Source organism: Crotalus tigris, unplaced genomic scaffold (assembly GCF_016545835.1).
Source record: "Crotalus tigris isolate CLP2741 ecotype Arizona unplaced genomic scaffold, ASM1654583v1 scf7180000019259.915256, whole genome shotgun sequence".
Taxonomy (NCBI): domain Eukaryota; kingdom Metazoa; phylum Chordata; class Lepidosauria; order Squamata; family Viperidae; genus Crotalus; species Crotalus tigris.
Window position 1 is genome coordinate 108,273 of NW_024097459.1, and position 23,412 is coordinate 131,684.

Sequence of the window (23,412 nt, forward strand, 5' to 3'; positions counted from 1 at the left end):
AGAATAGCATTAAATGCATAATAGCCATAGCTGTAAGTTGCCATAATAGCAAATTTATATTTGCAGTTTGTTTTAATTAATTGCAATTGTTTATATCCCTCTCTTCAGATTTTAAGGTAGCTTATATAATCACTAATAATCACTAATAACATAATGCTCTACAACATTTAATACTGTGATTAAAAGACCATAACTGTGGTCTGAGATTAATAAACTGTAATTTAGGTATCATTAGTGTCCTTTCTGACAGTTGGAGCTACAATTCAGAAACATGCAGTGATCAGTAGTTGTTTAATAAAGAGACAGAAGCTTGGTTTCCCCTGATTGTAATGATTAGATGCTGGTGTGAAGGAAGCGCTATAGAAATAAGGAATCAGTTTTCAACACATGTGATGGGCAAGGCTTTTTTAAACTCATAGGCTTTAAGACAGGGGTAGGCAACCTTGGCTCTTTTATGACTCGTGGACTTCAACTTCCAGAATTCCTGAGCCAGCGTGGCTCAGCTTGGAAACCTCTCCCTTTCCCCCCAGCATGGCTGGCTCAGGAATTCTGGGAGTTGAAGTCCACGAGTCATAAAAGAGCCAAGGTTGCCTACCCCTGCTTTAAGAAGAGAGTAAAGAAAAGCTGACACCTTAGGCATGTACAGATGCTCATCCTTACTTTAATGTACCTTTATTGCCATCTCAAAATCCCCCCCCCCCGGGATAAACAGAGATACAGAGTTTGTCAACACCAGTTTTCCCCCTGCATGGGTTTCCAGAAATCCATAGATATAAAGCTTTTTTTTTTTTTTTTTTTTTGCTCAGACCTTTATGGTCAATGTATAGGACTGGAGGAGAGAGCTATGTCAGTAGTGGTGACAGTAGATTGCCCTTTCTGTTTATGAAAGCTTCTTTGTTCCTATGTAAGTTGCTGTATTTTCTTTAGCAATTGTATGTGCCTAACAAGAGTGCGATGCTTCAAACTTTGCTAACCAGCATCCCTTGATAGTTAATTCCTTGTTCCTTCAGTATCACTTGCATAAATTGAATGCTGAAAGTTGAGTAGAGTAGAGTAAAGTAGAGTTGGAAGTGACCTTGGAGGTCTTCTAGTCCAACCCCTTGCTCAAGCAGGAAATCCTATACCATTTCAGACAAATGGTTGTCCAATCTCTTCTTAAAAACTTCCAGTGTTGGAGCATTCAACACTTCTGGAGGCAAATTGCTCACTGATTAATTGTTCTAACTGTTAGAAAATTTCTCCTTAATTCTAGGTTGCTTCTCTCCTTGATTAGTTTCAATCCATTGGTTCTTGTCCTGCTTTCAGGTGCTTTGGAGAATAGCTTGACTCCCGCTTCTTTGTGGCAACCCCTGAGATATTGGAACATTGCTATTATATCACCCCTAGTCCTTCTCTTCATTAAATTAGATCTATCCAATTCCAGCAACTGTTCTTTATATGTCTTAGCCTCCAGTCTACTGATCATCTTTGTTGCTCTTCTCTGCACTCTTTCTAGAATCTCAACATCTTTTTTACATCATGGTGACCAAAACTGAATGCAATATTACAAGTATGGCCTTACCAAGGTCTTATAAAGTGGTTTTGATTCTATCCCTCTGCTAATGCAGCCTAGAATTGTGTTGGCTTTTTTGGCAGCTGCAGCACACTGCTGGCTCATATTTAAGTGATTGTCCACTAGGGATAATCTTGGAGCATTTCTTTCCCCTGTAATTTTTCTTTCAAAATGTGGGTTTTAAATTCTCTGTTTAAAAGAACTGGTGTTAAGGTAACCACTCATCATATGCCAGAACATGGGTGATACTTAGTAGACTAATGGTTGGTAACTTGAGGGAAACTCTTACATTTGAATACATTTTCTGTGACAGGAAAAAATTGTTTTACTTTTCCATCATGCCATCTCTTTTCATTCTGAGTAACGGTACATTGTTACATCATGAAGCACCAGTATTCAGTTCCTAGGAAGGTGTTATCTGAATGGCATTGTCCCAAGAAGATTCATTTGTTAAATTCACCATTGTGCTAAGTATAACTCTAGGATGTCCTGTTCATCATCTTGCTGTCCTTTATTATTCCAGCCTCAGTTGGAAGAATTTGAAGCTGAAATGTAATCAGTTCCACACCCAAAGTGGAAACTACAAATGAAAGAAAAGGGAGAACCCAGAGAATAGAAATTGTCCTTCACTTTCCATGGAACTTCATGAAATACAGACGTTCACTCTTGAAAAATACTGGGATAAATGTGCCTTTTGAAGAAAGTGCTTGTTATTATATTAAAATCTTCTGTGCTTCTCTCCTTCTCCACCAACCTTCGAAAGTATGCAACAAAGTAATTGAAATATTTTATTATTTTTATATTTACAGGTATGTAAAAATTTCCCGATGTAGTCAGTTGCTCTTATCTCAGTGGCAGGGTACTCTATTCAAAATATTTGAGAATGCCCCTCAGCTGATTAAAACAAGTGTCTAAGGTACACTATACCCAAATTCCCTGCCTATTTAAAATCAAGCAAGAATCTTCTCCTGTGGAAATGTCATACACAAGAAGATATTGGCTAGAAAATCTTGTGCTGTATTGTAAAACAAAAAATTATAACTTGTGTTCCTACAAAGTCTTGGATGTGCCCTTGAAAATTGCTGTTGAACTGTATTTTTTAATATATAGGGAGTAATCATATGAGTTACATTTTTGCTTGTATTTGGGATTGTAATCCCTAACACATTAATAAGGCTCAAGCCCATCCCTGTTGCTAAAACTAACAGAATTAAACTCTTGGAGGTGTTTTTGGAAGGTGGAACATGCGGAGGACTGGCTTGTAGTGACTTGTTCATTTTGAACCAGTTTTCAGTGAGGATGCTCAAGTGACATTTGTGCTAGCTTGAAGACTTTAGAAAGATTCCTTAACCTCAGTCAGTCTTTTCTGACAAGCAGCACTATTAGAAGGTAGCAGGTAGAACTCTTTTCTATCGCTTATTTTCTGAGCCTTTTAACCAGCCAGGAATAGTGGCTCCTGCTACTACTATTACTACAACTACTATTACTGCTTTCATTAGCAGTCTCTGTGGACTTCAGGGGGCAAAATGAATTGTGGGGCCAATCTTTCAGGGTCTTTTAGAAGGATTAAGGTGAAAGCTTTGCCCTTTAAAACACCCAAAAAGGGAAAAGCATTTGCAGAAAGGAGTTTTGAGGAAGTTAGCCAGCTAACTTTTGTCCCTTAAAAGTTCTAAAAGACTTGGGAATTTGGAAGCCTTTACTGTTGGATTATTGAAGGTTGTAAAAGGTGACTGCAAATGGTTTGTGGGTTATTCATGGCTTCTAGTGAACATCAACTTGGAGCTTTTTGCCTGCCATTCCAATGTTCTATCAGGGAATTGTGTCCTTCCTACTATTACACTCAACATTCGGGATATGTGTATGTGTGGGAGGGTGATGACAAGAAATAATAAGTTGGTACAAAATGTAATGGTTATGTTCTACTTATAGGTAGAATCAAGATTTGTGATTGAAGTTCATTCTTTGCATTTTAAAGATATGAAGACAGGGTTATACTATAATTCCAATATGCCTCCTGAAGAAATCATTGCACTGGCTTTAGTCTGTTATTAGAATCAATTAGAATTAGTCACCTAGAATCAAAGAGAGCTCAGATGCCTCCTTCCCCAAAAAGCTGCTACTATAATCACAATATTTCTCAAAATGAGCAATTAATACAGGCATTGTCAGGTCTGCGGCTATAGCACTCAATGATTTATATAACTTTATAGCAGGATCTTTTTATTCCCAGAAATGGATAATGAGCATCTCTGCAAAAAATCTTCCTCAACTTAATGCCCTCCAGAGGCATTACATTTCAATGTTCATGATTCCATTCATGTTGGGAATTTTGGGAGCTGGAATCCAATACTTTTAGAGGACAATATTGGGGAGTATTTGGTAACTTACTTGAAATGACCTAATGACACGTAACTAATCAATCGGGGATGCAGGTTATAGAGAGCTGAATTGTGTTATATGAAATGGTGTGTGTGTGCTGTTTTTGTACTGTCCTCTCAGTTGTCTGACAACATTTTTTCAACAAACTGCTTGATTTAATTTCAAAGATGGCTGTGAGAGACTCACATTCTTAATATTTGGCAATTTTATATTTTCCTTCCTGGAATTGAAGATAGCTTGAGAATTCATGTTCTCCATGATGACTAGGAGCTTATGACAGTTCACCACTGTCCAATTCAACAATTGGCCATACTTTAGATATTATATTGGAAACTAATCAAGGAGAGAAGCAACCTAGAACTAAGGAGAAGCTTTCTGACAGTTAGAACAATTAACCAGTGGAACAACCTGCCTCCAGAAGCGGTGAATGCTCCAACCCTGGAAGTTTTTAAGAAGAGACTGGACAGCCTTTTGTCTGAAATGGTATAGGGTTTCCTGTCTGAGCAGGGGTTGGACTAGATGACCTCCAAGGTCCCTTCCAACTTTATTATTATTATTATTATTATTATTATTATTATTATTATTATTATTATTATTATTTTCATTTTGGGGCACTCCTTGATAATTGAGGAGCTTTGTGAAATGAAGCGGATAACGTACCTGCAGTGATACTGGTAGTAAACAAGAAATGACTGCAACCAAACACAAGTAAGAAGTCCTTTTAATCCAGTGGTTCTCAACCTTTCTAATGCCGCGACCCCATAATACAGTTTCCCATGTTGTGGTGACCCCCAACCACTTATATATCACCGGGTGCCAGGGTCGTGGCCAAAGAAAAGGGGGGAAAATGGCGGACAGCCTTGTTTGGCGACCCCTGTGAAATAGTCGTTCGACCCCAAATGGGGTCCCAACCCACAGGTTGAGAACCACTGTTCTAAGCCTACTTTATGATAATAAAGGCAGCAGATCTATTATTACTCTTACTACATCTGTGGAATGCCAAGCAGTTTTGTGCTTGAAATATCCCAGAGTCTTTTGGAGAGAGATGGGCCAGAAGGAGAAGTCAGTGTAAAGCATGATCACCTGAGTGCACTTTTAGTGAGTGAAATTGCTCGCATTGGCTCTGAGATAGAAGCTGGATGGGCAGAATCTACTGACAAATGTGATAATTTACCGAGTTTCTAGTTGGCTCTTGAGCCTGCAAATCCCAAGTGGACAGAGTCTTCTGCAACCTTAGCTGTGGATTAAACTTGCCTAATTCAAGCAGGGAGGAGAATGGGAGTTACCGTAAATCCAGGCTGTAATCAATTCCTCTTTAATAGAAAAGGAAATGCCAGAGGTCCTTAAAGAGGCACTGGTTTTTCCACATTAAGAAGCCAGGGCAAGATCCAACAAAACTGGATGGTTGTGAGCCTATCTCTAATCTTCCCTTTGTGGATGCAGGCAGGGCTGCAGTTGTAGAGGGGTTTGGAGGATACATTTAGTCTTTGATTTACAACTACTTGTTAGTGACCATTCAAAGTTACAACACTGAAAAAAGTGATTTGTGATCATTGCAGCATTCCCATAGTCACATCTTCAAAATTTGGACACTGTTATAAATACTTGCTAGTTGCCAACAGTTGCAGTATCCCAGGGTAATGTGATCACCTTTTGTGACCTTCTGACAAGCAAAGCCAATGGGAAAGCCAAATTCACTTAACAACTGTGTTACTAACTTAACACTTGTAGTGATTCACTTACCAGTTGTGACAAAAAGAGTCATAAAATCAGACAAAACTCACTTAAGAACTGTCTTGCTTAAGAACAGAAATTTTGGGCTCAATTATGATTGTAAGTCAAGAGCTACCTGTACTGATTACCTAGATTCTTGGCAATAAGTCAGATCTGGGCATGGGAGAGAAATTGTATTTGTCGATCTCATGAATGATCTTTCATGGGATTTGAGTGGGAGTGGGATCACTGTCCTGCTCCTTAGATCTTTCAGCTGCTTTTGTTACTGTTCTGGACCAAGCAAATCCAACGTCTGATTATGGGGGAGAGAGGTTGGATCCCTAGGTGGTTTATCATCGAGTGCCTTAGGATTCAGTCTTTTTCTCTATCTGTTAAATATCTCCATAAAAACATTGAGAGTTCATGATGAAGTATCTCCATCTCAGACCCATTGGGAGATAGAGTAGTGTGTCTGGAGGCTGTCAGGGTTTGCATGGGGAAGAACAGGCTCAGAATCAACCCAGGTACTTTTGCACAGTTCCGTCTGGTGTGCAAGTGACAGCTTTACCTGGAACAGGTTGCACTGAAGATGGTTTCTCATGTCCTTGTTATCCTCAACTAAATTACTGTAATTTGGTCTACATGGGGCTACTCTTGAGGACTGTCTGGAAACTTTAGATAATCCAGAATGCAGTGGCACATGTATCCAAGTAGTCACTTGGATGCTGTCATATTACATCTTTCCTCATGCCAACTATTTGCTTTGTGGAATATGGACAGGCATCATTCTGGCCATAAATAACTAATATATGCTTTCCTCCTTTTTGAAATAGGAAACTATAGCATACTTTTTGGTAAAAACTCATAAGCAAGCACAGGCACACAATGGCTTCATCTTTATATGAGCTACAGATGTAATGACAAACATCAGGTGGGTGGGGAGAAGTATAGAGGGGAACAGAGATAATGAAAAATATGCTGAAATCATGCTTAGTTCATTTGGTTTGATCTTTATGCCAAAGCCAGCACAAAAAGGACAGAAAGAAGTTGCAACTTTAAGGATATTCAGCAAACTGAGGATAATAAGTAAGCAAAGAGGACAGGGATACAGATCTCCCAGTTCCATTCTAAATAAAGTTATCCCCAATTTCTTAACAGAAATTTAATATAGTTGGGGACAGGGGGCAAATGGAAAGCTAAAATGAAAAGTAAATTATAGATAAGTAGTTTGGCAGCCTATTCTAAGAAGTACTTGTACTAGAAGTAGCAGAAAAGTGATAGAAATTTTGCATGCATATTTAGTTAGAGAAGGTCCGGATAAGGAATGCTGACTCAACTACTCAGTCTTTGCCATTCTTCCTTAGGACATGGAAATGTGGTTTATAGTTTATCCATGTGGCGCCAACTTTAGAATACCTTTTACACATGACTAAAAGGTAAATGTTTTGGTAGATTACTTTGTGGGGAAATCAAATTTGGGTAAATTCCTTTGGTCTGTACAAATCAACAGAGAATTACCCAAAATATATTTAAGTCGAAAACCATTTGAAACTAGTTTTTTATTTATTCAAAAGCATGCATGCAAGAGAGTTTCCTTGGACTTTAAAAAAAAAATAATACTCTGTAAATCATGCAACATGACACCCTGGCCAGTCCAGATGTGGGGAACTGTACAACTGTGAAGTGACTCAATTGCATCTGAAAACATTTTAGTTATGCCTTAGAATATTCATGAAGGGGATTTTTAAGAATTTGTGGCTTCTTCCATGCCAATTACTAGCACTATCCATCACTGTCACTGTCAAGTTGAAATATTTTGTTAATTAACACATTCACTCAGATTTTAACAAGTCAAACAGCTAACTAAAAGTAATATTAAGTACTTGAAAATTTAGGTTTCATCTTCTCTTTCATGCAGCATGAGTTATCCCTAATAGGATGATTTCTGGGGGTTTTCTGTTTAATATAAAATACAAATAGAAACAAAAATAATGAAGGGATAGGACAAGGATGAAAAATGAATGCAAAATAAAAGGGAAAGAGAAAAAGAAAGCAGTGACTTCCAACTTTTTTGATGCAATAGAATACTAAATACAGTTAGTATTTTTATTTTACATATTTAGTAACTACTAGTCATTTTTAAAACAACAAATTAATCTTCAAAACCTAACAACAAATTAAATTTTGTTCTATTTTGAGTGTAAAGTCCAGAAGCAATTTCCAAGCAGAAACAAAACTGCATAATTTTTTTTCTTCCAATTAAAACAATTAGTTTTGCCATCTATGCCAACTCCATCACTATTTCCAATCATTCCTCCATTGTGGAAATTGACGTTTCTTTCCAGTTTTGCACATATAAAATTCTCCTCCAGTCAACACATATAGTAACAAAGTTCCATTTTTCTCTAATTTTTTATCCAATAGTCCTAAGAGAAAAACGTCTGGTTTCAATCTTACATTTGTTTTAAGAATCTTCTGAATTAAAATAATAGGATGGTGCTTTCTGTGGCAAAAATTAGGTAACCAAAGCAAAAGATTTTTATTTAAGCAATATCCAAAAAATAACTGATTGCTAAAGTATATCAGTTTATTTAGCTAAAACACCTTTAAGAAAGGAACAATTGAGGATTTAAAAAATTACCTTTTCATTATTTTTCCAGTTCCTATTCCAAGGATAGAGTGGAGTGGAATGGGATGGGGTGGGATGGGGAGAGGAGTGAGTGGAAAGGACAGATAAAATGTATGCCTTCTCCTATTTATTTAAGGAGAGAATATTCCTTTAGGGCAGTGGTTCTCAACCTGAGGGTTGGGACCCCATTTGGGGTCGAATGACCATTTCACGGGGGTCGCCAAACAACGCCATTTTTTCCCCTTTTCCTTAGCTGTGCTACTCCCTTTTATTCTATTGGCTTTTGAAAGCCAATAGAATAGGCTCTGTTGAATAGAGTCTAATTCTATTGGGTTTCAAAAGCCAATAGGAATTGTCCAGGCTGTCTCTGCCCTGCTGAGCCCGCCAAAAGTACCATTCTGCAAACGGTGCTGCGCCAGTTGAGTAGTCCTCGACTTACGACCGGTTGAGTAGTCCTCGACTTACGACCGGTTGGGGATCGCGGCATTAAAAGGGTTGAGAACCACTGCTTTAGGGAGAATTTTATTGTCTGCAGAGCTGTCAAACAATCTGGTTTGCAGACCTTCTTGGAGTTACTTGGATCAACTACAGCTAGAATAAAAAAGGCTACTTAACTATAGATAGTCCAAAACAGCTGCTAAACAAATAGTTGTATTCCCTTTTTCTGATGTACTCCAAAGTTTATGCTAGTTTATTTCTGTACGCGGGGAGATATTAGGAATCCCAACTTAATGTTCATTTTCTCACTAGGGCAGGGGTAGAAAAAAGTAGTGGGGAGGGAATTACATGGTTCTGATAAGTCACAATCCCCATTTGATTAGAAGTCTTTTCATGGTCTATCCCAGAGCCTGGTTTTCAGTTATCACGAGATCAGATTGATCACATAATCCCGTTTGCTGACAAGGGATAGGAGAAGCAATGCTACCATTAAAAGATGTTAAGAAGTGACCATCTCATCTTAAAATGTCTGACATATGCTGACTCATGTTCTTCACTGCCAATGTTACCTGCAAGAGTAAAGCCACCTTGCATGATGGACATACCAGCTCATCTGCTATTTTGAAAAGAATTTGTTAAAGTAGACCGCTGGAACTTCCTTGTAGCAGAAGGTTCCTTTGTGGCACAGTGGTTAGAATTCAGTATTGCAGGCTGACTCTGCAGACTGCCAGGAGTTTGATCCTGACCAGCTCAAAGCTGACTCAGCCTTCCATCCTTCCAAGTCAGTAAAATTGTTGGGGCAATATGCTAACATTGGTAAACCACTCAAGAGAGTACTGAAAACACTATGGAACAGTAAGTGCTACTGCAGTTGCTATGCATCTGCCATATGTCTAAGATGGTCAGTCTTATTTTTTTAATATACGATTTTATTCTTATAGTAAAAGATTTATTTTAATGTCAGGCATCTTTTTAAATTCTGCAGCATTTGCATACCTATCTTTGAAAAAATGCTTAATACAAGCACCTGGATCTATCGCTTTAACATCCAACCATCTCCTCAATGGTATTGATGTAATTTCTATACATTCCTTTTTTGCTGATTATAACATCCTCTTCCAATAACACAAATATTGTTCACTGGAGGTTCTGTTTCCTCCCCCTTGTTGTTAAGAGCTGCTGTGGCAATCCTTTCTTTCCTGTTCTCAGGGTTTCTCTGAACAACAATTTCCTCTCGCAACACCTTTCATTCAGGGGAAGGACATCTGTCTTCCTTCCAATTATGAGAAGCTTCTTTTCTGGCCCTGCATTCAGTTGGGCTCTGTTATCACACTCTTACCCTGCTCTGTACCAAAATATGAACACACTCCTCCAGAACAACAGATGTGGTGACAAATTAGAAATGAAAACAAGTGTGGCCCAAGGGGATTGGATGTCACCAAATTCCAGGGAAGCCTGGCAGAATCTGACTCTGAGTGACAGAAAGAGAGAGAGATGGAGAAATCAGGAATAGAGTATGTTAGATCAGTCCATGTCTCTATATACTGAAATGTTTTATAATAAAACAGGAAAATAATGGACAGTTCATCTGTCATTCAGATCATTAAGCTCTGCTATACTTGTGATTAAGACTGGGCATTATTTTAAAAAAAATAATGTCTGGGGAAAATTAACATTTTAATTATACATTAATGTTCTACATGTGTTTTTAAAGCAATATTGCTATGCCAGGTTCTAAATACTCAAGACAGTACTGTACAAGCATAATTAAATGAAGTACTGTTTTGCACAACTAGTACATCTATGTGAGAATGTCACTGACATGCTCTTTTTCTTTGAAATAGATTTTGAAAGCAATTTTGTTTGAAATAAATTTTTCATTAGGAAAAAATACCAAGATTTTTTTATTTTTTATTTTTTGGTGCATGACCCTGCTGTCTACCATAAGGTTCTATGGAGACATTTTTAACCTATTTCTCCTTCTATTTCCTTGCATCTATTTCCATTTCTTAATTTTTGGAATGCACAATGAATTGCTGTGTTTGAACAAAAAATGTAATTTATGATTTCACATATGGCATAATTTCTTCAGATGTAGTATATATCAAAAAAAACATTCCAGGATTTGAAGTGAATGTTTTGAGGCTCTTGACTTCCTTTTGCCTAAAACAAAAGTTTGTAGTAGATTGTTATTTGATAACATATTATTTTTAAAACTCCAAACATTTAGTTTTTGCTTGACTCAACTATAGGATGTATAAATGGCAAATTAACAGGACTCCAATAGAGCAGGTGAGAGTTTATATATATCTTGGGATGCAGTTCCAGGTTTCCTTATGTGGGAACACATATTTCTCCAGCATGATAGATGTAGCATCCACCGATTGGGTAATCAAAGCCCTCCTGCTCAGATTTAGACTAAGACCAAACTTTAGCCACGCCTCCCCTGGGCGCCCCTTTCCCAGTTTTGTCTTAGTCTATGCTCAGAGAGGACACAGTTTTGTTAGCTCCTCAGCAATTGTTAGTTTAAATAGTGTAGCATTAGGATTGTTAATATAGCTTCCTGTAGTGTACTCTTTACATAATTTTTGTTTTTTTTAGTAAAGGACAGTGAATTAGCAACCTTAGAGAGTTGCTTTCCAGAGGGCCTAATTGGCCTCGTGGATCGTCGGAGCTTTTCCCTGAGGCAGTTTTCAGCTCAGAGTATTTGTTCAGCACACTGAGGGAGGCTTCCCTTGCGTGTGATAACAATTTTTATTGCCAGCGTTTCTGGAGAATTCAGCTGATTACCAGAGCTTCTCTCTTGCCTCGTGGCCACGAGGCTCTATCCAGGATCGCACAGAGACTCCCCCAGGCTGCAGAATCGCAAGTAGTTTGTGGTGCCTTATAGCTGTAAGGGGGGAAGTGTGTGTAAGGTTCCCTCCGTCTTTTTGCCTGCCTGAACGGGGACTTCAAAGACGAGGCTGGAGAAGCTGTCTTACAGCTCTGACTAAGAGGAGAGGCCATTTTTAGGCACAAAGAAGACCTGCGGCCGCCATTTTGAATTTGGTGCTGGGCGTGGTCGCCATTTTAAGGTTGCTGTTTGCCTCCAGTTCAGGCCTAGCATTAGTGACTCACTGCGTTGGGTCCTCTTGGGGGTTTAGCTGTTGTTTTTTCGACGCATTGCTTCTCAGAGATTGATTACAAAAGTAAAATAAAATAAGATAAAGTAAAATAAAAATAATAATAACAATAATAACACCTATTATCTTAAATTGTGGGGTTCCTGACCTGTTCTGTTTAGCTCCTGGCGCTGTGCCGGCAGGGCCCAGCAGACAGTTTTAGACAGCTGTTCTGGCTGTTTGCCATTGTGGTTGTCTTAGGGCGTGGGAAGCTTCCCTCCCGGACAACTTGATCTGCGTAGTTACCCCCACCCCAGGGCTTCTCCTACCTGGAAAGCCTGGGCACAATGGCAGATGGTGAGTCTCCTCAGGCTTTGCAGGGTTCTGATATTCCCCCCATTCAAGCAAAACGCAGATCCTCTGATTCAAATACAGGGGGGGGGAGAAAAAAGCTAAAACCAAGCATTTATCAACCAAAGAACCCTCCAAGACTGCTGAGCGAGAGGCCTCGAGACACCAGGCACTGGAGCAAGAGTTCTCCAAAGCACAAAGGCTCAGGTCCAGAGAAGCTGAATTGGTTCCCCCTGCTTCTCTGGCCAGCTCACCTTATGAGCCCTCACTGGTGCCGTCTTATCAAGCCCCCAGGGCAGGGTCTCCTCAAAGGGGAACTGAACAGGTCAGTCTATCTGCTCCTAGACAACATATCCCTATATCCCCTCTGCCAGGGCCTTCCATTTCTCCTGCTAACATTAGTACGCATACTCCTGAGACCACCGCTGCTGGTGTGCCTTCAGCTGAGCGATCCTTATGGGCTCAACAGTTTCAGAGCTTTATGCACCAGGCCTTCAATCAATTCATGTCTTCTTCCTTAGCAGCTTGTCCCTCACAGGTTTCACCTTCTCCACCCTTGCCCGCAGACCGCACTGGACATCCCAGTCAGCGGGTTCAGGTATTTCTCAGTTTGGGGAGACTGAATCTGTTGACCTGGTGACAACTGAAGGACCTATGTCTGAGGATGAGGAGGTAAATCAGGATCCAACCCCAACATCGGGGCTTTTTGATCCAAACCTATTCAAATCTCTTTTGTTAAAAGCCTGCACAACAGCCAACCTGGTCTTGGAGCAGGAACCCAAGCCATCTACCTCGGCTGCACAAGAGTCAAACCCTTTGTTTGTTAGAAAGGTGGTAGAGGAAAAACAAGTTCCTTGTCCAGCTGTTTTCCACGAGACGGTGGAAAAAGAGTGGACCTCACTGGCCACCCTACCCTCTCCTAACAGCACAGAAAAGAGATTGTATAATGTATCTTCTGCATTCTCTTCCATTCTAGAGGTTCCCACAGTGGACGCTCCATTAACATCTTTGTTCTCCACATCCACTGTTCCTGGAGACATGGCTGAACATCTCAAGGCGGAAGATAAACGTTTTGAGTTTTCTCTCCACAGGGCTCACCAGGCCTCTGCCTGGGCCATCAGGGCGTCTTCGTCCTCGTCCTTTTTCGCGAGAACTTCTATCATGTGGCTCCGGGAACTACAGGCATTAATTCCTCCAGACCAGGTACACGCACATCATACTCTAGGTAAACTAGTAACAGCGGCGGAATACCTCAACTCCACCAAATTTTTGGCCAGATCTATTGCAGCCACAGTTGCGTCCCGCAGATTCATGTGGCTCAAACAGTGGAGGGCTGACCTAAAGTCAAGATGGCGTCTTGCTACACACACCTACAGTGGCAAGAATTTATTTGGCCAAATCCTAGAGCCGTACCTGGTTGAAGGGAAGGATAAGAGAAAAACCTTAGCTCATCCGTCCAAGAAGACGGATAGGAGACCTCAACAAGAATTTCGCAGGCAGTCCTTCAGGGCCGGAAGTTCTTGGGGATGGAGGCAGCCCTTTCGATCAGGGCAGTCCTGGATTGGCCCAGAGGTTCCCGATCCTTCTCCCCCAGCCAGGATCGCCAACAGGACCGCCAGAATTCAGGAGCCAGGGGTCAGTTCCAGACCAAGCGTCCCTTCAGGGGGGCGGGAGGCCGTCCATTCCGAAGGTCTAAGTGACGCCAGATTGGACCCTCCCATAGGCGGACGCTTAACCCTGTTCAGCGACACTTGGGAGGTCACCACAAACGATACCTGGGTGAGAGAGACCATAAGATTCGGTCTAGCCCTAGAACTAAAGTCCATACCACCAGACCATTTCCTTCAGTGCCCCGCCTCAAGACACGCACACAAGGCCGAACTAGTGGACACAGCAATATCACACTTATTAGAAATAAGAGCCATAGAATCAGTTCCTCCGGAACAAAAAGGAAAAGGGTTCTACTCCATTCTCTTCGTGGTTCCCAAGCCCTCAGGGGGATGGAGAGCGATATTAGATCTAAAGGGACTCAACCGCTTCCTAATCTACAGGAAGTTCAAAATGCAGTCCCTCAAGTCCATTCTAGCAAGTGTCAGGAAGGGAGATTACCTCTCCTCCATAGACCTGACAGAAGCCTACCTTCATGTTCCTATCAGACCACATCACCGCAGATTCCTCCGCTTCTGCCATGCAAACAGACATTATCAGTACAGGGCACTTCCCTTCGGTCTATCCTCGGCACCACGGGTATTCACAAAGATACTGGCAGTATTAGCGGCACATCTCAGATTAATACCGGTAAAAGTACAATGTTACCTGGACGATATAATCATTCAGTCCAGTTCATTCCACACTGCTCAACTAGATCTACAGACTACAATAGAGACACTTCAGAGACACGGCTTCTCAGTAAATTTCAAGAAGAGCCACACCACCCCTACCACTTGGATCTTGCATCTAGGGGCGGTGATAGATTCAGACCTATGCAAGGTCTACCTCTCCCAGGAACGCAGGGACGGTATCAGATCCTTAGTTCGCAGGATCCAGAGAGAGAAGGTAGTTCCCCTTGTCCAGTTGTCACAGCTGTTGGGGAAGATGATTTCTTGCCTAGGAATAGTGCCGTGGGCCAGTCTTCATTCCAGACATCTACAATGGTTCCTGCTTCCCTTCCAGAAGCGGAACATGAGTACCTCCACGCGGAAGGTGAGAGTTCCGTACCACACTCTACAGTCACTCAGATGGTGGGGGTCACCAGCCATACACAAGGGGACATTCTTCAAGGAGCCTCACAGACTTATCCTGACCACGGATGCCAGTCTGTTTGGTTGGGGAGCGCACATGCAGACACATATGGCTCAGGGTCAATGGTCCAAGCACGACCTCACGCACAATATAAATTGGCTAGAACTCAGGGCAATACACCTGGCTCTTTGCCAGTTCTCCAACATAGTGAAGGGGAATCATGTCCTGGTAATGACGGACAATGTCGCAGCCAAGGCTCATATCAACAGACAGGGAGGGACCAAATCTTGGTCCCTCATGCAGGAGGCCCTAGCATTGGGTCTGTGGGCAGAATCCCATCTGAAATCCATCAGAGCAGAACACATTTCCGGGGAGGAGAATCGTCAGGCAGATTCTCTAAGCAGGGCGACGATAGACCACTCGGAGTGGCGATAGGAACCGAACCTCTTCAGGGAAATATCAGAGAGGTTCGGGCAGCCTCAGGTAGACCTGTTTGCTTCACCAGCAAATGCTCAGCTTCCCAGGTATTTCACGCGGTTTCCGTCACGGGGGGGCGGAGGGAACAGACGCGCTACGCAGCAGATGGCCCAAGGGACTTCTGTATGCCTTCCCTCCACTTCTCCTGATTCCAGCTGTCATCAGGAAACTCCTATTAGAGGGGGCAGAATTAATCTTGCTGGTCCCACATTGGCCAAGGCGTCCTTGGTTTGCAGATCTTGTGGACCTATCAATCTCCCCACCTTGGAAGATTCCAGCAGATCGCATCTCCCTCAGTCAGGGTCAGCTCCAACATCCAGACCCGCAGTGGCTTCAACTAGCCGCTTGGCACTTGAAAGGGAGAGCTTAATTAGACAGTCCTATTCGACTGGAGTGATTGCTATAATTCAAGCCTCCAGACGTCCCTCCACTAACAGGATCTACGATGCCACGTGGAAAAGTTTCTGTGCATGGTGTAACACCAGGAGGGTCAACCCACTGGCTACCACTATTCCGATATTATTGGACTACCTTTTAGACGGACTAAACAGGGGACTGTCTCACAATACCATCCATAGGCAGATCGCAGCATTATCCACGGTCCTCATTTGCGAGGATCAGGTACAGCTATCTCATCATCCAGCTGTTACGGCCTTCCTTAAGGGAGCCGTTAATACAGGTCCCCCTGTAGTACACAGATACCCTACATGGGACCTGCCAAGGGTTCTGCAGGTTCTTACCAGTTCACCATTTGAACCCATCAGATCTTGTTCACTACACTTGCTTTCACTGAAAGTAGCCTTTTTGATAGCCATCACCTCAGCAAGACGCATCTCGGAACTTGCTGCATTATCGATCAGGGAGGATCTTTGTGTTTTTCTGGATGACAGAGTGATCCTAAAATTGGACCCTTCTTTCATTCCGAAAGTCAATACTAGCTTCCACAGGTATCAAGATCTGATTCTTCCGGACTTTTGTCCGCGACCTTCTCACCGCCTTGAAAGATTGTGGCATACATTAGACGTACGCAGGGCTTTGTATCACTATGTGAAGCGAACCGCTGCATTTCGTAGATCGGAGACCTTGTTTGTGTCTTTTCAACCTTCTTCCATGGGTCTGAAAGTATCATCCTCGACCATTGGTAGATGGATTAGGGCCTGCATCTCTAACGCTTACAGGACTCAGTCTCTTCCTGTTCCTCCTCACATCACTGCTCATTCTACACGTAGCGCTGCTACATCTGCGGCCTGGTCCACTCAGGCCTCGATTGAGGAAATTTGCAGGGCAGCCACCTGGGCTTCCCCCTCTTCATTTATAAGGCATTACAAGCTTGATAAATTCACTGCCTCAGACGCATCCTTCGGCAGAAGGGTTCTGCAGCAGGTAGTCTCTACGCATGAGCCACAAGCCTAGACTTCCCTCCCGACAGGGACACGGGTGGCTTTGGTATGTCCCAATCGGTGGATGCTACATCTATCATGCTGGAGAAGGGGCGTTGTCTTACCTGAACGCCTTTTCTCAGCATGAAGATGTAGCATCCACACCCACCCTTAACACTTAGTCTAGGCAGATTTTTTTCAGGAGGAGCTACTGTGTCAGACCTAATGAATGCTTCACCTCGACAAAACTGGGAAAGGAGTGCCCAGGGGAGGCGTGGCTAAAGTTTGGTCTTAGTCTAAATCTGAGCAGGAGGGCTTTGATTACCCAATCGGTGGATGCTACATCTTCATGCTGAGAAAAGGCGTTCAGGTAAGACAACGCCCCTTCTCCTATTGGGCCAGGGTTATGCAACATTGCTCCTCAGATGTCTTGAGTTCTTCCATTCAAGGAATCATTTTTTTATTCCTGCAACTTGAAAATTTCTTGCTAAGGTTATTTCTCATGTTCTTTATGGTGGCCAGATTTTCACTTTTACCCTAAAAGCTTTTCAGTTCAAGTTAAAAAAAAAACTATACTTGCAATTACAAGACTCATCAAAACATCTGCCTTATAATCATAGTTTGGTTTCTATAGTTGACTTTGGTTTCAGAGCCTGGTATTATCCCATTAATTTATGGCCAAAATTAAATTTAATTCTCTGTGTGACTTCATGGACTCCCTATGGAAGTCTCCCATTAAGAATCTTACATTCTGATTTCTCTTCAGGTTATATAAACCATAAGTTAACTGCTTCTTAGAAACAAGAACAAATGTGTTTAATTGGCTCTTATTTTTAGGTTGCTTGCAACTCACTGTGTTATTTTAACTGACTTCATAGCAAATTCTCCTATAAGTGGAACACCAAAATCTGGTGACTTTAGACATCCAGCCTCAGTGTGGCTTATGTAACAGCCTTTATATAACTTTGGCTAACAGTCTTATGCGTGTTCTGCTTTTTAAAAATATGATGTAAATTTGAGATTATATAATAAAATTATATATACAAAGATAAGCTATCTGAAATATCGATTAAGTAGGATGAAAATTTCTATTTCAAAATATGTGTGTGTACATGTGTTTCATTTTTATCTGTGTTAAATTTCACTAATTAAAGTTGCAAAAATCAAAGTAACTACTAGGTGGTAACAAAGAGATTGAATTTTCTGTGATTATCTGAAATTTGCAGATACAATATAGTAGTAGTACTAAATACTACAATATAGTAGTCAATACTAAACATACTTATCCTAGAATAATCTTGTGCTTTCTGAGTGCTTTTGATTAAACATTCATCAGTTCCTGATGATAAAGAACTTATGCTAACAAAGAGTATAGACTGAAAAAGTCTACTTTGAAAAGAGCCATTAAGAGGATCTTAACAACTGTGTTGTTTAGATATTAGGATTTTAATTTGTTTATATGATTAAGTTTATTCTTAAATTGTTTACTTTGTGTTAAAAGAGAATTAAAGCGCATTATATTTGTTTATTTATATAGTTGGTTAATGTTAGTTAAATTATGATTATTATATTTATTTATTATCAGCTCTGGGAAGTGGGGTAGGGGGGTGGGTTTGGGGTGTATTTTGTAATTTTTTGTAAAACTTTTCAATAAAAAAAAGAATAAAAAGAAAAGAACATAAATAAAATAATAAAATAAAAAGAGGATCTGCTTTTGAGAAAGTATAGTTAATAATGTGATGCAAGCCGGCTCTATATTGTGATAGGTATTATTGAATTAATTTACTTCTAAGAAAATGCACATAGGATGGTATTAGTTAGATACCAAATAAATTATTAACTTGGATGTCTATGGAGAGTCAGCTGGGGCCACAATTTCTGTCATCTGTATAAATATCATGATGCCAATGACATTATTGTGGCTTGAACTAGATACCTATACCCATTAGCAAGATTTGTGATACAGCAGTGTTTTTTGCCAAGTAGATTGAATCTTTACTTTTATTACTGACATTTTTCTCATCACAATCTTACATTCTTTGCTAAATTATAGCCTTCTCTGACTTCTATTAGATTTTTAAAGTTTTCTTGCAAGAATAGTTGAATTTACTGCCTTACGTTTAATTTACAGTATGTGCAGTTTCTGGCACTTAAAATGTGTAAGAATAAGCAAGTACGGTATTCATAAAACGTTTTTGGCATAGTCCTTTGGCCCTGGTGGATTCTGTTGGACCATAGTATGCATTCAACTCTCTATAATAGAAAGAGGAAAGGAGTTCCACCATTGAAAACAGCACTGCTGCCATGTCAGTAATGGACAGATTGAAAAGGAGTGAGTGTTTTGGGGTACCTCTCCTTCAATAAGAGGACAACTGTTCCTGTCTTGGAGCAGTGAAATGGAAATGAAAAAGTGATGGAAGCAAAATGTGGGCTTTCATACAGGTTTACTTGGAACTGCCATTGATGCCTAATAATAATCTAACACTATCCCCCCCCCCGCCCTTCACTTGTAAGGTTTCTAATAAAAAGATCTTTCCAGTATGGTAGAATAAATAAGAATGTGGGCCTAGGGGTCAGAAGACCCAAATTCAAATCCACCGGCTTCTGCTGAGTTTAATAGATACCTGTGAGCTAAATATTCTCTCTTAGCCCAACATACTTCACAGGATTGTTGTGTGGATGTTTAAAAAAAGGAGAAATTCAATTTATAGTTCTGCCACTTAAGATAGTTCATGTGAATATTCCAGCCTTAAAATCTGGACAAATTTTATCTTTGTTCAGGCCATAATGCTATGAGTGATGGATCTTATTCTCTAGGGAAGACCCTTAGTGCTGTATTTCTTCCAGTTCCTCTCTCAGTAGAAGCAGAGAACAAGGGCTTCTGAAATACTCATATTTCCTAATGGCTCCTTCTCACATGAGACCTAGTTTAGGAGGATTCCCCCCTCCTTTTCCCCAAAAGGGGGGGTTAATTGAATCAATGAACTGCACAGCCCGGCTATACAACATATGCTGACTTTCATATCAGCCATAATCATTACTTCAGGACCCATTGTCACTCATCATTGCCTGATTACACCACTTGGCCTGCAAGGAAATTTGATGGGAAGTGTCCAATGAGAGCATCCAAGATGTTTCCAAAGTCAGTTTTATAAAGCTTCAGATAAAGAGAGTGAGCGTGTTCCATTTACAAGGCAGAAAAGATTAGAAAGAGAGACAGTACTGCAAACCTGGAAAAGAGGTAAGGTGATAGTTTTCTCTGAGGCTTAGATAACAGATGTCCCCCCCCCTCCAAGATTCTGCACATGAGTAACATAATAGCTGGTCTATAAAAAGAAAATAGCTGTGGCTTGTGCAGAAGGTTGATTGATTTGGACTTAGATTTATCTGTAAACTGGCCAGAAAGACAGAATTTTGAAATGGTAACTGAATTTAAGGAGCGTGCTCAGCAGCTATATACTGTATACATTCTGGCAGGCAGACTGGATTCTTGCTTCTACTTCAGCTCTTCCTGAATTCGGTTTTGAAACTTATTACAGAAGAACACAGTTGGAAATAGCTGCAGGGTCATAGAGCCACGGGTTTCTGAAGAACAATGTCAGTGACATTCGGCTCCCAAAGACATGGAAATTGCAGATAGAGCATGCTTAGTAACATGAAAGCGGATTATGCTGGAGGTGTAATTGTAAGCCATGCATATAGGTGGTAATTTTATGGCTGCATTACAACAGCACTGCACAGAAAGTGATTACAGTGAGTTTGACCGAAATACAGGTTAAGATTGTCAGGTTTTTTTCCCACAATGTCTTTGTAAACCTAGCTGAATAAACAAAGGTTGAGGGATTGTGGATATAATTCTTGAATTTTTAAATAGGAAAGTCATAGATTTGTGATTATGGCTTTTGAGAATTAAGACAAGTTAAACCATCTTTTGTTGGTAACAATAAAATTTCACATGATAATAGGGGTAATTTCTTCAAATGTTTCTTGATGATTGATTAAAAATATATCATGCCTGAGAAAATAAAGGAATAAAATTTGGTATGTGCTCATTACTTAAAATCATCCTTTCAATAATAAAAAGCATGATGAAAGACAAAGAAGACCAAAAATGATGCAACCAATTAATGCATTCAGATCAAATTATCTCAAAATATATGTCTTATTTGTTATTAGCAACTAGAAATAATAATAAGCAGAGGCATGTAATGTGAGAACTTTATAACTGAACATTTAAAAATCAGGATGAAAGTTGAATGTAATGGAATATATTATGATACATGTAAGATACAGAAGTAATTTACAGTTGATTTCACTTATATTCACATATATTTCAGTTATACATATTACTGAATTCTGCCTTTATTCTCTGCATTTTTCTTTTGCAACAGTTATCCATGAAGGAGGTTGGGGACGGGCTGCATGAACAGATGAACTGCATGATGGGTGCTCTGCAAGAACTGAAACTGCTCCAGGTCCAGACAGCTTTGGAACAGCTGGAGATTTCAAGTGACCCAAACCAGGTTTCAGGAATTGGCCAGCATAAGTATTGTCAAAACAATAAGGAGATGCCAACGGCAAAGTTTGATGCCAGCCAAGAGAGTGAGACCCTGCTGGGAAAACATTATTTGGACAACTACAGATCTTCAGCCTTTTTATGCTCAACTCCTGTGTCACACTCTACCAGCTCATGTTGCCATATTTCTTTGCCAGACACTAACCATGAACACATAGCTTCATCCCTTAGCAGCATAGGTAGTGAGAATGACAGTGGACCCTCTTCAGCTGCGAGCACAACAGAGTATCATTCACCAAGAATGTTGGAGTCATCTAGTGACAACACAACAAGCAGTTGGCTTACTCAAGATACCAGCTGCTTATATGAGACTAAGTCAGTTTGTAAGGATTGTTGGTTTTCTGATGAGAACAAAGACTGGACTTGCTCATTAATGTCTCAAAGTAGAAACAGACAACCTTTGATTCTGGGTGATAACATCTTTGCTGATCTAGTTGGTAATTGGTTGGATTTGCCAGAGATAGACAGAAAAGGAGAAAAAAATGAGGCATCTCTGCCAAGTAGCAAGTCCCAAGAATTCTGTAGGAAATTTTCCCTCACAGCCAATCTCTTCAAGAAATTTTTAAGGAGTGTCCGGCCAGATAGAGACAGATTACTAAGACAGAAGTCCTGCTGGCTGCCTGCAAAAAACAAAGAGACTGAGATCTTAAAGCCCCAAGCAGGTGGCAAAAAGAAGGCGCTGTTTTACTTCCCAATTCGTGGGAGCACACCAAACTCTCAAGACAAAGCCAACAGGTGTGAGAAGAAGGAAGGAAGGAAAGTCAAGCCCAAACCCCATGGCAAGAAAGTCCACACCACAATAGAACAGACTCAGTCAGGGTTTGACTTTAACACAGCAGTCTGGGTCTGAATTCCAAGATTCATCATTTCAGTTGCTAAAACTGTTCTGCCCAAAACTAGAAAGAAAGAAGTAAGAATAGGGAAAGAAATATTTTTCAGACTCGGACCAGGATGAGGAAACAGTGAAGAAGAGGGTTTCTATAGAACAAGTTAACACATATAAGTAGCTAGACATTACTACCACAAGCATAACTTATATGACAAAATGTATTTCATAAATGGAACTAGAAGTCTCCTAGGGTAGTGCTTGCCAGTGTTGATCGTTTGGATAAGCTTCAAATTTGCCAAATGTATTCACTTAATCTCCAGGTCAAATTGCAACAGAGCATTAGGTCACAAGTGTGAGTGTGTGTTACATGCACTTATGTGTATGTCTGTTGTGTGTGATTGGATTTATTTTTTTAAGCTCTGTTTTTTTGTGTGTGCACTGATTCCTGGATTATGCACAAGGCAAATGAATAAGCACTTGACAATGAAGTTAAAGATGAGATGTAAGTTTGTAAAAAGAGACAGACTGTGGGACTTGAATGTAGATGAGTGGAATTGGTATAGCCAGTTTATCCTTCTGGTTTTAACTGTTCTTTTTAGAAAATAATTACTTCTGTCTCACCAACCACAATCCATCCTGTATTAGAATATGTCTAAAGAGTGCTGTGTTACTGGTAGCCTTCCCATCACTCCCACATCCCGATGAGCAAGAATTATTCATCTTTGATTTTTGCCTTCAAAGCCTTAAACTCTAGATGCCTCACTGAAATCCCGAGTTCTACCAGACTTTTTCCTGATTTTGTATTTTCATTTTGAATTTCTTACTGTGTTTGAACATAGTTGCAAAAATGTAGTTTTCTCCAGGGACCCCCAAGAGTTTATTAATAAAAGTGACATTCCTCTCCAATCTGTCTCCAAATGGGACTGTTTGTACATTCATACATTCTTTAGCAAACTGTTATATTGTCTGCATAAGAAAATGAAGAAACCAATTATAACAGCAGTTATTTAATGAAACTCACTAAAGCCTTTGTGTCAAAAAGCTACAATACACATCAGGAACATTGTATTTACTATAAATTTCTAGGAGATACTTAAAATCTTGTAGATACTAAAGACAAATCAGAACCCTTATATTCTGGGGGGAAATGTACAATAAGAACTATGCTGCATAACCATAGCGAGCCTTTAATTCCAGGCTTGAGTCCTATTTGATCATGGAATTTAGTGGCGACTTTGTTCCAGGT

General features: G+C 40.4%; 1 protein-coding gene across 1 annotated transcript in view; it reads left to right on the plus strand.

The window, feature by feature from the left end:
• The window catches only part of INKA2 (inka box actin regulator 2), a 36,039-nt gene extending 12,987 nt beyond the window's left edge, over positions 1-23,052 (plus strand). Inside the window, exon 2 of the mRNA XM_039361369.1 lies at positions 21,153-23,052. Coding sequence (XP_039217303.1) covers positions 21,153-22,187 — 1,035 coding nt within the window. The 3' untranslated portion in view covers positions 22,188-23,052. The remainder of the gene's footprint in view (positions 1-21,152) is intronic.
• The last annotated feature ends 360 nt before the right edge of the window (positions 23,053-23,412 follow it).